General features: G+C 40.7%; 2 protein-coding genes across 2 annotated transcripts in view; one reads left to right on the forward strand and one right to left on the reverse strand.

Annotated features, from left to right (window-relative positions):
* scaper (S-phase cyclin A-associated protein in the ER) overlaps positions 1–16,331 on the reverse strand; it is a 58,299-nt gene extending 41,968 nt beyond the window's left edge. Inside the window, exons 1-16 of the mRNA XM_054620197.1 lie at positions 15,990–16,331; positions 10,449–10,566; positions 9,250–9,326; positions 8,382–8,579; positions 5,684–5,784; positions 5,116–5,232; positions 4,401–4,528; positions 3,990–4,276; positions 3,113–3,463; positions 2,142–2,309; positions 1,956–2,022; positions 1,738–1,855; positions 1,287–1,398; positions 724–864; positions 244–399; positions 2–144 (exon numbers count right to left, since the gene is read on the reverse strand). Of these exons, the coding sequence (XP_054476172.1) occupies positions 2–144; positions 244–399; positions 724–864; positions 1,287–1,398; positions 1,738–1,855; positions 1,956–2,022; positions 2,142–2,309; positions 3,113–3,463; positions 3,990–4,276; positions 4,401–4,528; positions 5,116–5,232; positions 5,684–5,784; positions 8,382–8,579; positions 9,250–9,326; positions 10,449–10,566; positions 15,990–16,157 (2,450 nt within the window). The 5' untranslated portion in view covers positions 16,158–16,331. The remainder of the gene's footprint in view (position 1; positions 145–243; positions 400–723; positions 865–1,286; positions 1,399–1,737; positions 1,856–1,955; positions 2,023–2,141; positions 2,310–3,112; positions 3,464–3,989; positions 4,277–4,400; positions 4,529–5,115; positions 5,233–5,683; positions 5,785–8,381; positions 8,580–9,249; positions 9,327–10,448; positions 10,567–15,989) is intronic.
* A 1,781-nt stretch (positions 16,332–18,112) lies between these two features.
* Positions 18,113–21,213, forward strand: rcn2 (reticulocalbin 2). Its single transcript, XM_054620185.1, has 8 exons — positions 18,113–18,179; positions 19,619–19,759; positions 19,868–19,970; positions 20,044–20,240; positions 20,334–20,447; positions 20,571–20,664; positions 20,780–20,919; positions 21,070–21,213. The coding sequence occupies exons 2-8, from the start codon at positions 19,619–19,621 to the stop codon at positions 21,211–21,213; spliced, it is 933 nt and encodes a 310-aa protein (XP_054476160.1). The 5' UTR covers positions 18,113–18,179.
* The last annotated feature ends 104 nt before the right edge of the window (positions 21,214–21,317 follow it).

Below are 21,317 nucleotides of genomic sequence, written 5' to 3' on the forward strand. Positions count from 1 at the left end.
CCTGGCCCTTTCCCGTGCTGCATCTTCTCGAGCTTTCTCTTTTTCCTGCCTCTGCTGTTCAATACGAGCCTCCTGCTCCTTCCTCCGCACCAGCAGCTCCTCCACCCGGGCCTGCCGCTCTGCTTCCAGGACCCGTTTACGCTCCTGCACAGGGAAGAAAAAGATATTGTTGAATATGCACCTAAATGGGAAAATTAAAAGTAGAACTATTCAATTCAAATTGTGCAATGTTTTTTGTAGCACCTGCACAGCCTCATCTCTGGCCTGCTTCTCCTCCTGTCTCCTCTGTCTCTCATCCTGCAGCTCGTTGAGGCGTTGCTCATACTCATTTAACTTGGCCAGGGCATCATGCCTCTTGTTTTGGGCTTCCAGAGTGTTGATGAATGCGATTTCATTCACCTGTACAGACACATACACTTATTACCGAGGATATGAACACACATATATTATACAATATGTAAATAAACATAAATGCATGTACAAAGAGAAGTATCTCGCGTAAATATTGTTACGCAAGTGTTGAAAAATAGTTTTGGCTGGAATCAACCCAACTTCCACAACCAAGCCACACCACTCTTATTTCAGGGACATTGTGTACGTATGAACGTCATTTAAAACATGCACTCCTACAAGTACAACTTCAAATGTCCCACGTTGTACAACTCAACCCCAAAATTCCTCAGCTGTCACATGTATATGGTTACTGCATTTTCCCTCCTCTACCTTGGCCTCTTCTTCTTGGGCCTTCTTCACAATCGCCTGGAGCTGAACCTCTCGCTTTAACTCTGCGTGTAACAGCTTTTCGTCCATCATCCTGCGACGCTGCTCCAACAACTCTTCCTTCCATTTCCTCACCTCCTTCTCCTGCAGAAAGTGAAGAGTGAGAAGAAAAAATGAATAATGTGCATTCTACAGGACATCACAGACAATGGATCCTTAATTTTTCAGTTGCTACCCTCACCAGTGTGTGCACATGGGGATTAACGCAAATATACAACACTTTATGTTTTTATGTGGTTAATCCTAATTTATTCTAGGACTCACTCATCCTGCCATGGCCTGCAGAACAAAAACAAACTTCATGAAAGGCTGTTGATTTTGGCCAGGGGGTCTCTCTCATGGCTGTCTGCGGCCAGCTGGCCTGGATGCGACTTGAGGGGGTTGTAATATTTAGTGATTCTATCAGGCAGTGTGCTGACAAAACCTCTCATTATGAGCCAGGCTGGGCTTAGCTTGCATGGAGTTTCTACAGGGTGCTTTCCGTCAACTCGGCATGTTGTACTCACCCTCTCCAAGAGCTTCTGCAGTTTGAGCGTCTTTTCCTCCCGGAGTTTGTCCCTCAGCTGCTGCGCCTTCAGCTGTTTCTCCTCATGTTTCTTCTTTGACTCCGCAATGGTTCTGTCAAAAACACGGAAACAAATCATTCATCTCAAGCTCCTTATCAACAAAAGGCAGACATAGACTCTGATAGGCACAAGGGCCTGTTTAGACGTACTGGGTGGCAACCTAAAAAGAAAGAGGTCATACGCAGTAAGTGGGCATTTGACTCTCAGGCTGCTGGGTTAAATCCATGTCAAAGTAAGGTTAGGGGATTGTAAATGAGGAGGGCACTAAACAAGTAGAAAAAGCTAATTGAATTGTGTGGATGCTGTCAATGTGTGTTAGAAATAAAAAAAAGCAGTTGGGAGAGGGCCAGATGTGCTCAACCAATCACAGCATAAAGAAAATGTTTTGCACCTTTTGCGTGACGGTGAGGACAATTTCTCATGCATGTGGATTCCATGTCCAGGAGGCCGAGCGGGTTCTTCCTCTACTATGTCCCCCCATGAGGTACTCTGACGCCATGGCTCACGAGCTACAGGAAATACGAGCAAGGAAAATAAAACAGATGAGTGTAATGTTTGCCGTTACAAAGAATGAGAGCTCAGTTTCCATTCAAATGTTGACGTCCATACCGTCATAATCTGCCAGCACATCAGTCCAATCGATATTGACACCACAACCTCCGTTGCCGATGCTAGCCTGTGGAAAACCATTGTGTTGTTTATATGTCAATGAAGTAAAAAAAACAAAACTTTATTGGCTGTCCAACTAAAAAGGGGCCAAACATTTACAGTTTAAATAAGCATGATTAATCTTACAGAGAAGTCACTTTCGTTGTCAGTCTCCAGGTCGTTGTTCTCGGCCAGAATCTCTCTGGTCAGCTGCTCTTCCTCAGCGATGGCACTGGCGATCGCCTCCTCGTTGGCCTTCTCCAGTCGGTCAGCAAGCTCCTCTTTTTTGGCCAGGACCTCAGCCATGGACTGTGGCTGAACACATGACACAGATACTACCTCACACACACAGCATTTTTCCACTTCATACATGTTGAGTAACCAGAAAAAAAACACATAACTTTAACATTACTAATTGTATAGATAAGTACCTAGTTTTTCTATCATTGCTTACATTATGTCAAAGAGGAGTTTCTATTATTTTGCAGCTCTCTATAAGTGAATTATGTTGACAAAATCAAGTGGTGCAAATTATGAAATAATAAATCTGGTAAATATTTCTATTTTAATTAAAAAATATTCAGTGTGTAGCACCTTTTATACTACATTTTAGCCTCTGTGCAGTTTGATTTAAACTTTTGTGCACAGTCCAAAGACTGAGGGGAACACCGTATCAACCCAATCACAGTTTGTACCACACAATCATCACAAGTGAGGAAGCATTCAAGAGTCATGCAGGGCACATTTACCGTGAGGATAAAGAGATGGTGGAAGGAGGGGACTGATGGTTTGCACTAGGAAACAGTTTACTCTAACCTTTTTTTTTTTTTTTTTTTTTGCACAGACTTTGGTAGTCGAAGTGGCCAAAATAACTAAAACAAGTTGAGAGATTAGTTTTAGGCCGCACCCTGGGAGCACAAGCTCAAGTACAAAAGTCATCTGCTCGCAGCTATTCTTCACAGTGAGAGGCGCTATAACAACACTACACAGAGCTATGCAGTCTTTCCCTGCACATTTGGTCTGGAGGTTTCTTTAGATTGACTTTGTTTTGGCGGTGAAGTACCCTTGGGGATCCCTGGCCGCCCCCTCCCTCCCCTCCTCCATCTCTCAGCACTCACAGTAGAAAGCTCTGTGGGGTCCAACACACTCTCCAGTTTCACCGCTGTCACAGGAGTCTCAGCCTGTCCTGGAGCAGATGTGGCCATGCCCTGCAACACGCCACCCTCAGCCACACTGTCCCCAAAGGCCAACAGTGCGCCAAGCTCATCCGTCTGGGGAAGGTCTGGGGATGTTGAGAGGGCCAGAGCAGGGACTGGGACTGATAAGGTAATGTCTGTTGATGGGACTGTGGCTGAGGATGGGGGGGGCTCTGGGGCTTGGGATGGGGTAGGAGCTGGTATGGGGGGAGGCGCGTCTTCACAGGGTGCGTCGACACACTGCCCCGAGTCTTGTACACTCTCTGCTGGGGGCTGCACCGACAGTCACACACAAACACACGCAAACTCAATTAAACACATGCGCATTTCAAGCAATTCATGAGGGCAATAAAAAAACATTTAAAAAAATAAATAAAATCAAACCAATCAATACTCAACACATAGCTGAAAACACAAATCATGCAGGAAAGCTGTCACTGACATGCCCTAAATATCCAATTATGATCTAAATAAGCTGATAGATTGGAAATAATTATCTGTATATCAAAATCAATCGATGGCTGTAACACACTCTTACCATGTGTGTCTTGAGGCATCAACTGAGTATTTATTTCATGATAGTGAAAATGGGTTTTCTGCCTCTGAAATGTCAGTGTACAATCAATCGCCTTAAAGTTGATATGGCTGTCTGGACAGTCTGTCTATGAATACCAAGGAGCCCAAAACAAAAACAAATGTGACTGATAAAATGGTCTAGTATTACTCTGCTCCTTGTGAATAATTGATATCTAGGGACTACTCTAGGAGAAAGATGTCACAAGGTACTGGACCTCAGTACCTCCATCATGCTCCCGTTCTCTGGATGTCCAACTTTCTCCAGGGAGTCTGGCTCCTCAGGGACTGGCTGCTCAGCGTCCTTCTGGGTCGTGTCCTTGTCCGAGGGGCACAGAGGATGTAGTTCTTGCTGCTCCTTTGGTGGCAGATGTGACTGGTCACACTCGACGCTGTCCTGCTTCGGGGGCACATGAGCCAAGACAGGACTGACCTTGGCAACTATGGCGGCAGAGCGAGGCTTGGCAGTACGTCCTCGCTGGACCGTCTCCCAGCCCTCAGCATCCTTTTTACCTAGAAAACACGAGAGGTACTGTGTCAGTCAAGGAGAAGAAGATGTGTCACTGCACTCTTTAAGTTAGAAGGAACCGCATTCTCTTAAAGTGCAATCTGGTTCTCTGCAGAGGACAATTCTTACCCAGTTTTTCTACCGGGCCGGTGGTCATTTGACTGGAGCTAGAGGCGGACTGAGTGCACTTCACTCGGTCTGCCCAGCTAGGGCCTGTGTGGGAAAGCCGGGCTGCAGCCAGTGTAGGTGGCTGACCACTGAAAAAGAAACACACACACACACACATCATGCATGGGAACATACAAATATGAACCCGACAATGAAGCCTTCACTGTCTGAAGTTTTGATTTTCAATTATATTATACCAGTCTGTCTAAGAAGCTTTAGCAGTCTGAAGACAGAGCCTATCTAACATCCCAGCACTCTCCACTCTGAGACAGCATGAGACTGTATTGGACAACAGGCCTCGGTTATGATCAATATCCATTTCCTGCAGCATCCGATTACAGAGCAGTGCACATATTGAACCGATGCTTCAGCAGTCTTTAACCGACACTTTCATCTACACCTTCCACTGATTCTATGGCCAAAGAGTGAGAGACTCGACAAATTGCATTAAACAAATGCTTCACCATCAGGAATCAATGGCTGCATTGTAAGATAACCTAGACTGCATTTTCTAACCCCTTTAAAAACAGGCATCATTTAAAAATATTGATTGGTTAATAACAGGATGCCTTATGATACAATTTTTAAATCAAATAAAATGTTGATCTTTCAACGGATCAAATGCCTAATGGGGTTTGGTGCAGCACACCACTAGAAATACAGCATGAGAGCTTACCCAAAGTTGATGGCGCGACGTGCACTTGGAGAGGGAACCATTCTGTCCGATGAGGGGCTTGGCATCACATGACGTCCTGGAGACATCTTGCGCACCTCCCAGGCTAAAGACGTGGGCCTGAAGTGAAAGCGGCATTACACATTACATAACTAACACTAATTAAAATTCCTAGTTGCCAAACACGCATAGACTTGGCTCACACTTTGGCAAATCAGTTAAATGGCTGATTTACTTGCAGCAATTTTCGCAATAAATGGAGCGTGTAAAAGTTTCAGGTTGTCTTATTGATTAACAGTACGCTTTAAATGAACAAATTGGGAAGCAGCACTGGGAATTTCATTTCTTAGTCAATTTACGGTTGCAGTGGTCACTGTGTTAAATAGAAGCCAATAAACTCATGGATCTCTTGGAATTAAAGCCAAGGCTATTGATCCGTTCTGTTTGTGACTCAAAGCCAGGGACCAGACACCGGCACTTCCCGTTTCACCTCAGGGAGCAATTGAAAACGGGGGGTTGAATGAGAGTGAGAGATAAAGGAAGGGAGTGAGAAAAAGAAAGTGAAGATCACCTGTTCTGGGCATCTGTTTTCTCCAACTTCTCCTGAAGCTGGATCCAGTCTATGAGAGCTTTGAAATCCCGTACGTAGTTGTCCAACATCATCAACACCTCCTGAAGACAGCAGACACAACCGGATGGAGAATGACAGAGATTTAAAACAAAAACATAAAGAAAAGGTCCAATGCAGCAGTGAAAGGTAGGTTGACACACATGAATCAGATTTTACTCAAGAACATTTGTTGGACAAGATTAATGTCCACAAGCAATAAATGTTGTTTCATAAACCTAACAAATACCAAGAAACTATCATTTCAGTGCTTATGAAATGCAGCACTCAAACACTCAAAACTCGACCTCATGTAACCGTGTTTTCCAAAACAATTAAATCATAATGTAAGCATAAAATGATGCTCTCCGTCTTTGTTAATGTTTTCTACTAAGGGCTTGTGATATTTACCATTTCATCAGTTTGATAAAACAAAAAGCATATATATATTTTTTTCCAACTAAAACCAATAACTGGCACACGAAATGCTTGCTGATTGTGCAAATCAGTTTAAAAACTTAAAAACTAATTTATATATTGTTGTATGAATTATGATAGTTTGTTTTCTCCTTATGTTGAGGGGAGGTTTGTTATAAGAGTCTGAGGCTTCTTGACATTTCTTATTTTTTTCATTATCTGGATTTTATGAAGTCTTATGTGTGTTCAAATCAAGTAGAAAAAAGAAAAAGAAAAAAAAAGACAAACGCTTGATTGAAAGGTTTGAACAACTGAGAACCCAAATTCCTTTTATCTGCACTTGAACTGATTCAGTGTTGATTATCCAGAGGTGGTGGGCCGTGTGGAGCTTTTTCCCAGAGCTCTAATGAAACGAACACAACTGATTGATGGGGAGCGTGAAGGGAGTGGTAATTGAGAGTAAAGCTTCACAGTGCTTTTAGTTAATAGACAAGTCAGGCCAGTGAAAGATGTGTCCAGCAGCAGGTCTGCTGATTAGAGCTGGTTAACAGGCAAAGACCACCGCTATGGCGTGGTGTTCATTTGGTAATGAAGGCTGAGATGGAGAGAGGTTTGCTGCTCCTCTGACAGATAAACCAACAATGAGTGAAGGCACCGTAAAGTGGCTTTCAGCATGTTAACAGGCACACTTACCTAAATACAACCCTCACATAACATTTCACGAGGGATGACAAAATGTTTAACCTTCCAGAGGCATTGCCATAAAATAGGATGGGCAGTAAAAGCTTGCGGTCCATACATAGAAACAAGAATGAACAGGTACAGCCTAGGTTAGAGTGACTGACCTCTAGTCAATAATTCACAGTTCTGATTTTGTTTAGTTTTTTAAGTCAAATCATTCAAGACCAGAATAACCCATTTTGGTTCACTTTAAAAAAAAAAATCATATAAATTAAAATGAATTCAATTCATTAATTTGCATCCAAGTGAACAGGAACACCAAGTACCTCTCTTGCCTGGTCTGGGTGATAAGTCTAATAAATCAGAGACGGGATAAAGGAACAGTTGATAGGAACTAATTAGGCCTGGGGGCTGCGGGTTAAAGAGGTGTGGGCATTATTATTAAGCATATATGAATCATTCTGCTGGCGGAACGTATTATTCCGAGTGTGAAAACATATTACATCAGCACTGAGGCTCTCATGCAGATTACCACAAAGCATTACAGTAGCATATCATAGCCTTAATCGAGTATTAGGCATCCCTTCCTGACAATTGTTATGTTTATGTCCATAAGTTCGTGGGTGGAAAATTGTTAGCAATTTGTGTGAGAGCACACGATGCAGATTGCCCACAGCTACACTGGAGGTTTGTGGCCGGGGGCTATCAGAGCACTCTGCTTCCCCTCCAGATGACTCCATCATCTATCAGTGTCCATTAAGCCCAAGCTGGGTGGGATAGGGGATTATGAACATCACCAAGCTCCATGGCCATTAGACAGCATTAAGGTGTAGAGAGATACAGTGGTATGAGGGGGGAAAAAAACACCAACCAGCCAGATGTCTGACACAGGCCAACTGGCAACATCCTGATCACACCACAGGGAAATGCACTGTGGCACTGACAGCAAGCCAACAACACCACAGGGAACTGGGCTACGGTACTGACCGCAGAACGTCACCAGAACCGTGCTCAGCATTATGCAGCATGGCAGAAGAATCAATAAAACACGGGACCATCAGTATCATACCAATACGCCCTGGAGCAACATCTCAGTGTCACTCCACCAAAACAAACACACCGATCTACAAAACAGAGAATAGTGTTGTTGATTAGATGTGCAACATGTTGACCATTAAGGAGCCGGAATGGCCAAGCCCGATTTCAGCTAATGCCTCATGACAAACACAGTGCACATACAATATTGTTTACAGTCCGTCATCAATATTCAGTCCAGGCAGTCAGGCCCAAGAGAGAGTCCTGTGATAATTCTTTCAGCAGCGAGCCTTCAGACAGCCACTCTGACATAAAGCAGAAATCAAGAGGAATGTGAGCTGTGAGGGAGATATTGTGTTATGATCTCAAAGTCCCCCTCTAGTGTACATACATCTTAAACCTTTCAGGCTCCACAAACAGTCTGTTTGGTCATTTCGGATCATGATCCCACTGAACCCGACACTAGAATGTACATTTCTACCAGGGCCATTGTTTTTTTGTTTTTTTTCTCTCCTCAAAGCAGACCAACCTTGCATTCTACGACACTCTGATCAGATTCACATGTGACGTAAATCTCGTCCACAGCTCGACGCAGGTTGTCGAAGAGGAAAGCCCAGTAGCGAGCTCGCAGGTCCACCTTGCGGGGCTGTCTGGCTTTGGTGGGGCTCTTCTCTGGCCCCTTTTCCAACAAGACACCGGCTGTGCCTTTATTTTCGACTCCAGCATTCTGGGGAGACAAAACATGGAACAAACATTATGGTTATCATGTCATGCAAGTCCTTAGTTGTTTCTATAAAGCAACCACAGTACATTTTTCCTGCTGGCTGGGACATCAGGTTCAGCTTTTATATGCCTTTATTACCAACAATGCATGTATAGCATGAGGTAAATAGGGAGATTTGAACCCCCTTGTGGCCATATTGGCTCAATGCATTAAGCACCAATATATAGGGGACTAAATAAAAGAAAATTCATTAGCTTAAATAGCATTTTACTAGCCAAGTGAGTGACAAATTGTGGTTGGCAACATTTTGCTGTCACGTAAATATATGACGTCCCAGCTAATAACGTCATCCTTGTAGCCTGTTGCAATCTAGCGCATATCTTTTTACAAATTTCGCAACCTAATACTGGAACACCTAATGACTAAAAATAAAATTAAAAGATATGACTCAAGATCATTTATTGTTGAATATTTAGGCACGTCAAACAATACAATTGCAGACTAGGATTGGTCACCCTTTTCTCCTTTTCTTTGTGAACTCAGCTTTTCTAAGACTGACTTCTTACAAAAGCAAAAACAGGAAGTTTCATGACACTTGCAGTGTACGGCAAAAGACATTGATAACTTAGCTTGGTGAATGGTGCCCTCTAGTGGAAGAAGATGACACACCAACCTGTTTCTTATTCCTCTGATGACCAGCGTTGATCCTCTGGGCCCTTGAACTGCCACTGGAGTTGCTTTTGGACTTTGCTATGGGAAGGAGAAAAATAAGTCGTATATTGTGAATAGTGACTGATTAAATAAAGAATCTCAAATATTCTTGATGAAGGTCACATTCAAATGCAGATTAGATGATGAGGTAAGGCGGTAAAAAATATTCTAAATATGGCGTTCATTTAAACTGAACACATATTTTTGGTTGGGCCTTTCTTTTAGGTGGCTAAAATAAGGGTTCCCATCATTTTCCAGGACTTTTCCAGGCCATTTTTAGTGATGATCTAGCTGCAATGGCAGCAGGGATCATGGCGTACATTAATATGTTCCTCTCTCTCATTTAAAAGACGTGCAGTCTATGGCTGTAACTTGAAATCATCTCTTACAACCTTAGATTTATGACAAATTGATAATATAATTTTTATTTACATTTGATGTTACTTACAATAGCCAGAGTTTCCCTGTAAAAACCCTAATAAAATCTGAACAATCCCTTTAAACTGTAAGATTTCTGTCATCCATGGCATGAACTCAAGAGCAGAAAATAAGCATTGAACAACATAGAAGTGGGAGACCGGGACCAAAAAGTGAGAAAGTGAGAGGCTGTGGTGAAGGTTTCTGAGTAGGTTGGTCTAAAATAAGCTTCTTTGATTATTAGATGTGGCAATACCATGCTATACAGGAAACAATATTGTTGAACATAAAAGTTGAAAGCTTCCATCTTAGCAGTTATTTTTATTAGACATTTCAGGATTTCAAAAAACCTTGTAAACAATTCAAAGCCTATATTATATAATATTATACCGACCAAACACAGTAAACCACAGTAAAGCAGTGAACTGTGCCACCAAAAATATCTTCTTCAACATAACAAAGGACGAGGTATGAGTGTAAGCTTTAACCCACTTCAGATAATCTTAACATTCCTTCGTTTATCTTATCTTACTTTCCACTGTCCCAAAGATATGGGAAATCAAATCACCGAAAGCAAACATTAACTGTAACAGTTACCTCCGTACATGGAGGACCTACACAATACAAACGTCAAACTCCATTTACTTGTGATGTTAATATGGCAAAAGTGTGAAACCTGCAACACAGCAGAATAATAAGCATATTAGCATGTATAGAAAGTCTGCTTTACATGCAGCTACCAACCTTCCTCCTCTTTGTTCTCCAGAGGTACACTCCAGGCAATAAGGTTCCGAGCAGCACGGCCTTCTTCAGCAACGATCTTCCTCACCTTGTCATGGCTGTTGGAGCGCTGAAAAGATGCCTGCACAAGAAACAGATTCAAAACCCCTTAAAGTTTCACTTTATCCAAGAGAAAGAAAGAGTAGAGCAGTACAACATGAGTCATGAATTGTGATAATAGACAGAATAGGGAAAAGATGTGAGATTCATTGAGTTCAGTAAAAAGTAAACCACATTTATAGCTTATTTCACTACTGTGACGACTGGGATAACACATTTAAAATGAATCATAATGCTTTCTTTTATGTAGGAATGCAATGTGTGGATTATTATGTGTTGGAGTATGTATGATTATGTCTTTCTTTTTGCATCTTAGTGTAATTCCCTTTTGCCATTATCATTAATATAGTCAGTTGTGGACAGTTACAGCCTGATTGGGGGGGGGGGGGGGGGGAATGGATGAATAGGAGAGACCAGAGGGTTGGGAAATAAAGGTGATATTGAAATTTTAATAAAGATGTGCGATTACTGGCTTGACCTCAATATGATATCAAGATATTTTCCATCAGGCAGTTCTGAGAAACATGATGCAATGCATGACAAACACAAGGTGCCCTGACATTCACAATCATTCCTCCTTGGTTTACAGTCAGTTTAAAAGATAAGTCAGGTGATTATCAATAAATCAACAAATCTTACAAACATGTAGGTTATTGCCTGGTTATAGCCATTAAGGAAAGCCTTCTATACTGTATCTTCTTCCTCTGTGCCATAGAGCTACATCAAATAAACATCAACAAGCCACAGAGTTGCACTTGGTGACAAGTTCTTTCATAATGGGGAACATGGCCTCTGGAGCATTTGGAGGCAATCCCACATACTTTCGGCAGCAAGTATTCAGTGGCATACCGCCGCTGAAAGTAGTCCGCAACAAACAGGCTTGCACTAATGCCTGATCTAATAACATTTGCTAAAACAACAGTGCCAAGTTGTATGAGTAAATTACTTAGCCTTTTTTTGTATGTTTCAAAGATTTCCATCTTCAATAGGAGTGCCGCAGACAGGGTAGGGACATTGGGACTGATCAACAGCCTTATTCTTTAAACCAAACAGTTTTACTGGTGAGTTAACCAGTAACACAGTCTGAAGCACGGGTAGTCATGCGATGGTTACCTCCATTTTAATACACCATGCACACTCATTTTGTACAGTGCTTTAAGTAATGTCGACAACAGCATTGTGTGTTATTATAGCCCTAAATATGCAAAAATATGTTTATAAACAAGCAAGTCAATTGTAATCTGCATTTATTCAAAGAATTATAAGTTCAATACATAACTGACATCAAACTGTGTGTAACAGAGTGCATATAAACACATGATGCAAATCTAAAAATAGACATAAATGCCACAAAACACACGTAAAATGTTTGTAGTAGAAGGAAAAATACACCTATCTGTGCCTCATAGTAACACAAAAAAATGCTAAATAAGTTTAACCAAATGTTAAAGATCTATAAAAAGGACTAATTGTTATAAAAACTGACTAACAAATCCCTGATCCTTCTATTCAATGTCAAATAGCAATACTCAGTACCACAAGACAGTGTATTCCAATATGATGTTTCAACTGTTTGTCGTAACCCTGGTGGGTGGTTGTGAGCAGGGGTTTGTAGCCAGAATATTGCACACATTATGTTTATGACTGTGACAAGAAACAGCTAGAGGCAGGAGCTCTAATCCCGCTGTGTGCCCAGCATGCATCATGGTTGACCTACACATTGGGTATGCATCAGTAAACATGACTGTAACCTCGGGTGAGGCAAACACTGGGAACCAAAACAAATGCTGCGTGAAGTCATTCATCACATCCTTTAACTTTGGGACATTCAGATGTCCTGTGATGAAACATGGCATCAACAACTCTCTGCATCCCCATCCCACTGAGACACGTTCTGTCACAGAACAGTTTGGTCAAACGGCTCATGCATTAATGCAGAGACCAAATCTGCTTAACACCCTGTGAGCAATAACATCCTTAACTCAATTTTAAAAATGCAAAAACAAAAAGACAAAAGTACACAGTGTACCCAACAGTCTACTATAAGAAGGTATGATTTGCCTTTGTAATCCTACGTCTAAATGTTCTGACTTCTGGCAATCTGGTTACAAAACTACACAGCTTATACCAAGAGGCTGATTATTCTGGATCTTTCACTCCCAGCAGAGTAGCCTGTTCTGTACTGTTCATAAATCTTTTCTGAGCAAACTTGGCTATTTTTGGTTGGACAACTGTAAGATGTGGTTTCACACTTAAAATACATCGTTACCTAAAAACCAACACAAAAATCGAGAGCCAGCTCTCTTCTTAATAGCAAATGAGTCATGGAACAAACTGTTCTCTCTTTTCCTTTCTGTCTCTCACTACCAACACTATTCACACAAGAAAGCTACAGCCAAATTATTCCTCTTGCAACACACTCGCAATTGAAAAATGGAGGGATACAGTTTATGTTTAGGATTTGACGATGAAAATGATAATATGGTCTTGATTTATTTTACGTTCCAATCGTTGCAGACTATCATTCAATGCCAGTAAATGTGAACATGGCTCATTAGGCGTTACACATGCAGAAACCGCATATGTATATTGGTCTGATGCTATTTAATGTCCCTAGGGGAGATACCCAGCTGACCTACTTTTGGTGAGCAAAATTCTTTACATGTCGAGTGGCCTGGGCTTTATTTGGCCAAGTAGAAATGGACTACAAAGAGATAAAAGAACATCATAGAACACTGGCCAGCCTACAATGAGCAAGAAGTAGTGACGTAGGTCAGCATCAATGCACCATCTCCCATGTACAATCTGTAAATATTTACTCTGCGGTTACTGGGTTTGGCAGTCACTTGATGACAGATGAATGTTGTGGGAAAACTTTACCTACTTACAACTGATGGCTGGAGAACTATGTGCAGCAGCCTGAGGCAAAAAAAGGCTTACAGCAACATTCTCTTTATCCACTTAACCAGCTGTAAACAAGCTGTGTCCTGCGCTACACTGTAGAAAACAAGATACATTGTGGAGCATTACTTCTGTGTTATTCTCTGGCCAGGCAAATCCTTCCCCATGCACCAGAGAGAGTGCCTAGTTTCATGACTGTGCTGAGTAAGGGGCAAGTGTAAGGTTTCTCTTTGGGTAGGGAAGGTCTACTAACAGTTGCAAGTAGCAAGACAGTGGGTGAGAGCTCGCTCAAAAGGAGAAACACAGATTAAAATCAAAAGATTAGAGGATACATACAGAATAGAAGTACAGTCTGTAAGCAGGTTCCTCGTCCTTATCCACCCCTGACATACTTTTGCAAGCCCACTTCAGGCAACCTGTTCCCCCACACCAGCCCTGTCACTTGTGCAAGGTGACATCGTCATCTGACGGCAGGAACAAAAATAGACTCCTACTGTGTAGTCCACACTGCTATAGCAACTTGCCCAGCTGTGTCAACTCCTATCCCAGTGGCGATTGAGAGACACAAGTGTTCAGCAGTCCGCCGGTCCTGCCTCTCACTTTGTCTGTAATCTAGCCTGAGCCCTCAGTGCTCTGAGTTAGCAGCAATTTCTGAGGCCCAACTCTCTGCTGCCTGTCTGCTTGCCACTCTCTTCTGCTCTCGACTGCATGTAGCTTCCAATATTTACAGCTTCTCTCCTCTGCTTTCTCTGCTCTGCATCAGAGCCCTCACTCTCTCTCACTCTCTCTCTCTCCGTTTCTCATCTCTCACTCTCCTTCTGCCACAACACTGCGCAGTCATGTGCACACAGCAAGCCTGCTGCTCTGCCTCCCCCCCATCCATCCTGCTTTGCCTGTGATGAGAGTATGGCTGCAGGCTCAGAGACTGTGTGTTATAACGCAAGCCTGGCCGTGCATTAGCCTCACAGGGTGATGCTCTGGATCTGATTGGACTCGGCATCCGATGACTCATAGGCTACTTGGGGACAAAACACACATGGTTTGACTGCCTACAAATGATACAAACTTACAAAGTGTGCAAGAAAAAGTTGAGCTAAACGGGGAAAGCAGGAGAAGCAAGACCATAAGATACAGACAGAATACTCCTGTGTTGCCCTACTAACCCATTTCTGTTATACCGACCATAAGACAATACAGTACCAGTCAAAAGTTTGGACACACCTTCTCATTCAACTACTTTGAAGAATCTAAAATATAAAACATATTCTGGTTTGTTGAGCATTTGTTTGTTTAACATATAATTCCTTATGTGTTATTTCATAGTTTGGATGTATTCAATATTAATCTACAATGTAGACATTTTTTTGAATGAGAAGGTGTGTCCAAACTTTTGACTGGTACTGTATTCTTAAAAGCAGATTTTTGTGGAAATACTTAAAACTAATTAAGAAGAAGTATCTCAAATATGTACTTGTGTACAGTACCAGTCAGAAGTTTGGACACAACTTCTCATTCAACTACTTTGAAGAATCTAAAATATAAAACATATTCTGGTTTGTTGAGCATTTGTTTGTTTACCACATAATTCCACATGTGTTCCTTCATAGTTTGGATGTCTTCAATATTAAACTACAATGTAGAAAAAAATAAAGAAAAACCATTGAATGAGAAGGTGTGTAACAGAGTGCATATAAACACATGATGCAAATCTAAAAATAGACATAAATGCCACAAAACACACGTAAAATGTTTGTAGTAAGGAAAAATACACCTATCTGTGCCTCATAGTAACACAAAAAAATGCTAAATAAGTTTAACCAAATGTTAAAGATCTATAAAAAGGACTAATTGTTATAAAAACTGACTAACAAATCCCTGATCCTTCTATTCAATGTCAAATAGCAATACTCAGTACCACAAGAGAGTGTATTCCAATAAAAAAAACCATTGAATGAGAAGGTGTGTCCAAACTTTTGACTGGTACTGTATTTAAAAAGAAAAAAGATAAATATTTCCCTCTTAAAAGCAGATTTTTGTGGAAATACTTAAAACTAATTAAGAAGAAGTATCTCAAATATGTACTTGTGTACAGTACCAGTCAGAAGTTTGGACACAACTTCTCATTCAACTACTTTGAAGAATCTAAAATATAAAACATATTCTGGTTTGTTTACCACATAATTCCACATGTGTTCCTTCATAGTTTGGATGTCTTCAATATTAAACTACAATGTAGGAATAAACCATTTGAGAATCCAAACATCATGTAAAAAATGCTAAAAATCCCATGATGCATGATCACAGGGCCATTTATCATCATTTAGTAAAAAAATAAATAAATAAAAATGCGTGACACTTCAGTACCTTACCACATGGGCTGACAACATCACACAAATGTCCCCTTCCTGCTGAAACCATCCTCAATGATCCAGTCACTTAGCTAGCTAGCTAGGGGAGCATTGCACTGAGTTAAGCTGCCTGCTAACTATATATATATATATATATATTCGGCTGTTAGCAGCCAGCTAAGATGTCATCACGTACCTTTAAAGCGGATATGGATGCGTTCTTGCTTTTGCCTCCTCCATGCGAGGAGCCAGAGCTGTTGCTACCGGACCTCTCCCTCCCGTCCACACCTTGGCCGACTCTCGGGCCCAGGCGGTGCTGCCCAGCCCCGCGTCGTCGTCCATCATGGCGGCTGTCTTTGGACATCGATGCTATGATCAATGCTTAACGCTTAAAGTGAGAAGTAACAGTCTTACGGACACGGTTGTCTTGTTGTCAGAGTTGATGGAAAAACATGTCAGATAAAAACATGACAGAGAGGACAACCTAACAAAAGCAGGAAGTCTTTTAAGTTCACACGTTGACCGGCAATGGTGTTAGCCAATCAAATCGCTGTAATTTCGACACACGTACGCGCTAGCCAATCACGTACAGTATAGTTTAGGTCAGAGGGCGGGGCTTCAGACTGCCTACCATGGCAACCGTGAAGACTGAAGATCGGGCGGGACGTTCGGTTGATCGCTCACGTTTGTCAAGCAGTGAACCTACCTTCAAAATAAAAGCCTCTGGGAGTGGACCTTTCTCTGTTCAAACTATGTTGTTTGTTTATCTCTGTATGTGTGTCTATTGATTCACCTACTTAACTGCACATATCTTATGTTTGATTGATTTCTGTTTAGCTGGGTGTCTATACTCCAGTACATTGTTTTTGCTATTGTGTGTTTAAGATAAAATGAGATAAAATAATCCTTTATTAGTCCAGCAGCGGGGAAATGTACAGGATTACAGCAGCATAGATATAGTGCAAACAAGGTACATAGTAGAAAAAACAAACAAGTATTTTAAATAAGTAAGTAAGTAAGAAAAATAAAAAAATCCACAATAACTTAAAAAAAATCTTATAAATACAGACAGAATAATTATAGTTATATTATAGTTTAGTACACTAAGAGGCACTGGAAACTAGGTTCCATTTCCTTATATGCCTTACAATACAGCTGATTCTGATCTAACTGTATATAATTCACTGAATGGATTAACTTTAACCATATTGTACAAATTATCAGAGCATATAAAGTGTGCCTGACCTATGACCACCACTAAAAGCAGATTTCAAACCCTATGAAATCAGGCCTGCCTCCAAATGTGTATATGTATAAATGTGTTCATATGTATGCTTATATTCCATGTTAAATGTATGGCTGCGAAATCTATAAATCTATAAATCCAACATCCTAAAGTGACTAACAACATTCATATTTATTCAGAGACAAACTCTCAGTCTCAGCATTTTGTTTTTGGCTTTACCTGTCTGTACACAAACTGTTAACAACATCATTCAGATAACTCCTTAAACATGTATTGTGAAACACTTCGGCCTGCTATCATCTAGTTGGAGAGAATTACATTGGTCAACCGCATACACCCTGAAGTTAACACAAATTCTTACTGAGAGGTGAAATACTGAGAGTTATTTAAACTATTTTCTCATTCATTTTTAGACTATTGCCCCTTTTCTCTGCACAAAGCTGCTGCTGCTCTAATATCTTCACCAAGCTGATTATTCATCAACAACTCTCTGCATCCCCATCCCACTGAGACACGTTCTGTCACAGAACAGTTTGGTCAAACGGCTCATGCATTAATGCAGAGACCAAATCTGCTTAACACCCTGTGAGCAATAACATCCTTAACTCAATTTTAAAAATGCAAAAACAAAAAGACAAAAGTACACAGTGTACCCAACAGTCTACTATAAGAAGGTATGATTTGCCTTTGTAATCCTACGTCTAAATGTTCTGACTTCTGGCAGTCTGGTTACAAAACACACAGCTTATACCAAGAGGCTGATTATTCTGGATCTTTCACTCCCAGCAGAGTAGCCTGTTCTGTACTGTTCATAAATCTTTTCTGAGCAAACTTGGCTATTTTTGGTTGGACAACTGTAACATGTGGTTTCACACTTAAAATACATCGTTACCTAAAAACCAACACATTTATTCTAAAAAATATAAACTAGTAAGTACATTTGGATTTATCTTTGCATTAGTCTTGAAAAAATGAATTAATTAAATTAATCCTAATAAACTACCAAAAAAAAAAAACCTTTGACATCCACCAGAGTTACAAAACGTTTACTTTGAAATGCGTGGCCGGAAGTACACGTGTTCTCTGTGGTGAATAACATTCGCGTCAACAACTTGTGCAGAAGACTTTTTAAAATCAAATGTAAGTTCTTTGACGATCATAACAGCGTCCTCTATTTACATCATGTGTCGCAGTTACTTCTTAATGATGCATTTGATTGCGTTGTCTTTAACTGTTTCCATTTCTTTGTTTAATGCTGTTCATTTTGTCCTCCATTACATCTGTTTCATTTTATCAAACACATAAAATACAAGCAGGAGTTTATGAAAACAACTGTAGACAATAACTATTAAACGTACTTGTTCCTGATAGATTCAGAAGGTTTCATCCAGCATCCATTGTTTTCATTATGATGCAGGACATCACGTACATAAAGTTTATTATGAACTTCCACCAGCTGACCACAAGGTCGCACAGTTTCACTGCGACTCTGTTTGGCCTTGGATGGTCGTTTGAGTTTATTATATTCCTTTATTGATCCCCATGGGGAAATTCAAGTGTTGCAGCAGCTCAACTACACAGACACAGACAATAAATACACATACTATACAACTACACAGACAATAAATACACATACTATACAACTACACAGACAATAAATACACATACTATACAACTACACAGACAATAAATACACATACTATACAACTACACAGACAATAAATACACATACTATACAACTACACAGACAATAAATACACATACAATAAATACACATATACAACTACACAGATAATAAATACACATACTATACAACTACACAGACAATAAATACACATACTATACAACTACACAGACAATAAATACACATACTATACAACTACACAGACAATAAATACACATACTATACAACTACACAGACAATAAATACACATACTATACAACTACACAGACAATAAATACACATACTATACAACTACACAGACAATAAATACACATACTATACAACTACACAGACAATAAATACACATACTATACAACTACACAGACAATAAATACACATACTATACAACTACACAGACACAGACAATAAATACACATACTATACAACAAAATAAAGATAGAACAGGAATAAAAATGTACAGTATATCCACAGGGGCGGCTGGTCAGCATGATGACAGACTGTGGTCTCCGCTGTTGTTGTACAGTCTGATGGCAGTGGGCACAAATGAGCGTCTGAAGCTCCGTCCTGCTCTTTGGTAGAATCAGCCGATGGCTGAAAGAGCTGCCCAGCTGCCACAGTTCCTCATGGAGAGGGTGAGAGGGATTGTCCAGGATGGCTCCGAGTTTGGCCTTCATCCTCCTCTCACCCACTGACTCCAGACTGTCCAGCTCCAGACCCACCACAGAGCTGGCTTTCCTCACCAGCTTGTTGAGCTTGTTGGCATCTCCAGTCCTGATGCCACCACCCTAGTTTTCAACTAGAAGACTGTCCTGTAAACTACTGAATAGCACTTTGTGGTGTTTTCCATTCACGCACTAATTTGTTGTTACTGTTAAATAATTGTTTTATTCAACAGATGGTTTCCTCTGCATTGTTGGTAATGCTGGTCCTTCAGTTTGGATTTGCACAAAGCTCTAATAAACATCTCCATGAAGATCATTTTATTGGCCAGCAGCACAACCCTGAGCATGACTTGAACATCCTGCTGGGAGATGAGGTTTGTAAAAAAATCTTTACTCTTTTTCTTAAACTCTTTAGCCCAATTTGTGTTTTTTTATTAATCACATTGCTCACTCTTCCCTCTACTTATTTCATGCACTTCTAGAACACAGAGGAGATAAAGAAACTCAGCCCAGTCGAACAGAAGAAAAGTATGATGGAAATTGTCAAGCGGATTGATACAAATGCTGACAATCTGCTAAATGCAGGTAAATTGATTTCCCTCTCGACATTCAAAAATAATAAAGGGTCAAACTCAGTCTGCTGTGTTTTAATCAACAGAGGAGATCACACTATGGATTCAGCACGTCTACAGAAAGTATGCTCTGGATGACGCAAAGGAGCGGTTCCCTGAGTTTGACTCTGACAAAGATGGTGAGGTAACATGGGAGGAATACAACACGGTTGCTCACGACCAGCTCATTAACTTTAATGAAGACGCTGTTCTGGAGGATCCAGAGCAAGAGTCTCTCAGACACGTAGGTATACTTTAATTGTCCGGTTAAGAATCCCATTAAAACCACAGCCTGATTTATCTGTAATAACTTAACATTGGCATATATCCCTATTAGCTCCACCTGAAGGAGAGGAGACGCTTTGACTTTGCTAATGTGGACGGCACATCTGGGCTTAATGTGACAGAGTTTCTTGCCTTCACCCACCCATCTGAAGTGGATCACATGGCTGTAAGAGGAGTTTAGCTCAGACTCCTGCAACACCTGATATCATAATGCAATCTTCCACACATTATAAGAGTGCCCTTCATATTTCATTTTACAATGTAATCATTTTCCCTTTGCTCCTAATAGGATTTTGCCATTGAAGATGTATTAAATGAATATGACACCGACAAAGATGGACTCATCAATCTGAATGAATTTATTGGAGATGTTCGTGATGAGGGTAAGACACCATAGATTATTTTAAAACATAGAAGGATCTGTTTGTTGTTAGTTTATTCTGCTATGCCCAATTTCCATCCCAAGTCCCATTGTTAACACTTCATTTTTGTTGTCAGAGGATTCCCCTTCTCAGTGGGAGATTGAAGAAATGGTGCGGTTCAAAGACCTCTATGATCAAGATAAGGATGGCATGTTGAATCGAGACGAGCAGCTCCGCTGGGTTGCCCCCAATAGCTACGGAGCGGCAAGAGAAGAGGTAAGACTCAACTGCTCCAACTTTCGCCCAGATTTAGTTGCCCTAATAGATTGATATTGCTTTGTGGGATTATGTATAACTGCTCTCAGTGAAAGTATGGCAACATAATACTGATTTATTTTCCTCGTTTTGCTCTCATGTCATCAACAGGCCCTTCACCTCATCAAGGAAATGGACCACGATGGAGACGGGCAGATCTCAGAAACTGAAGTCTTGAAAAATCAAGAAACATTCATGAACAGTGAAGTGACAGACTACGGCAGACAGCTGCATGCGTCACATGATGAACTATAACTATACTTTATTTTTCTTGTTTTCTCATTTGTTTCCATGAAGATGTAGTGTTGTTTATTTTCTTGTACTTCGACATTTGTCATGGAGTTTACGTCACAGTTGAT

Source organism: Anoplopoma fimbria, chromosome 19 (assembly GCF_027596085.1).
Source record: "Anoplopoma fimbria isolate UVic2021 breed Golden Eagle Sablefish chromosome 19, Afim_UVic_2022, whole genome shotgun sequence".
Classification (NCBI taxonomy): domain Eukaryota; kingdom Metazoa; phylum Chordata; class Actinopteri; order Perciformes; family Anoplopomatidae; genus Anoplopoma; species Anoplopoma fimbria.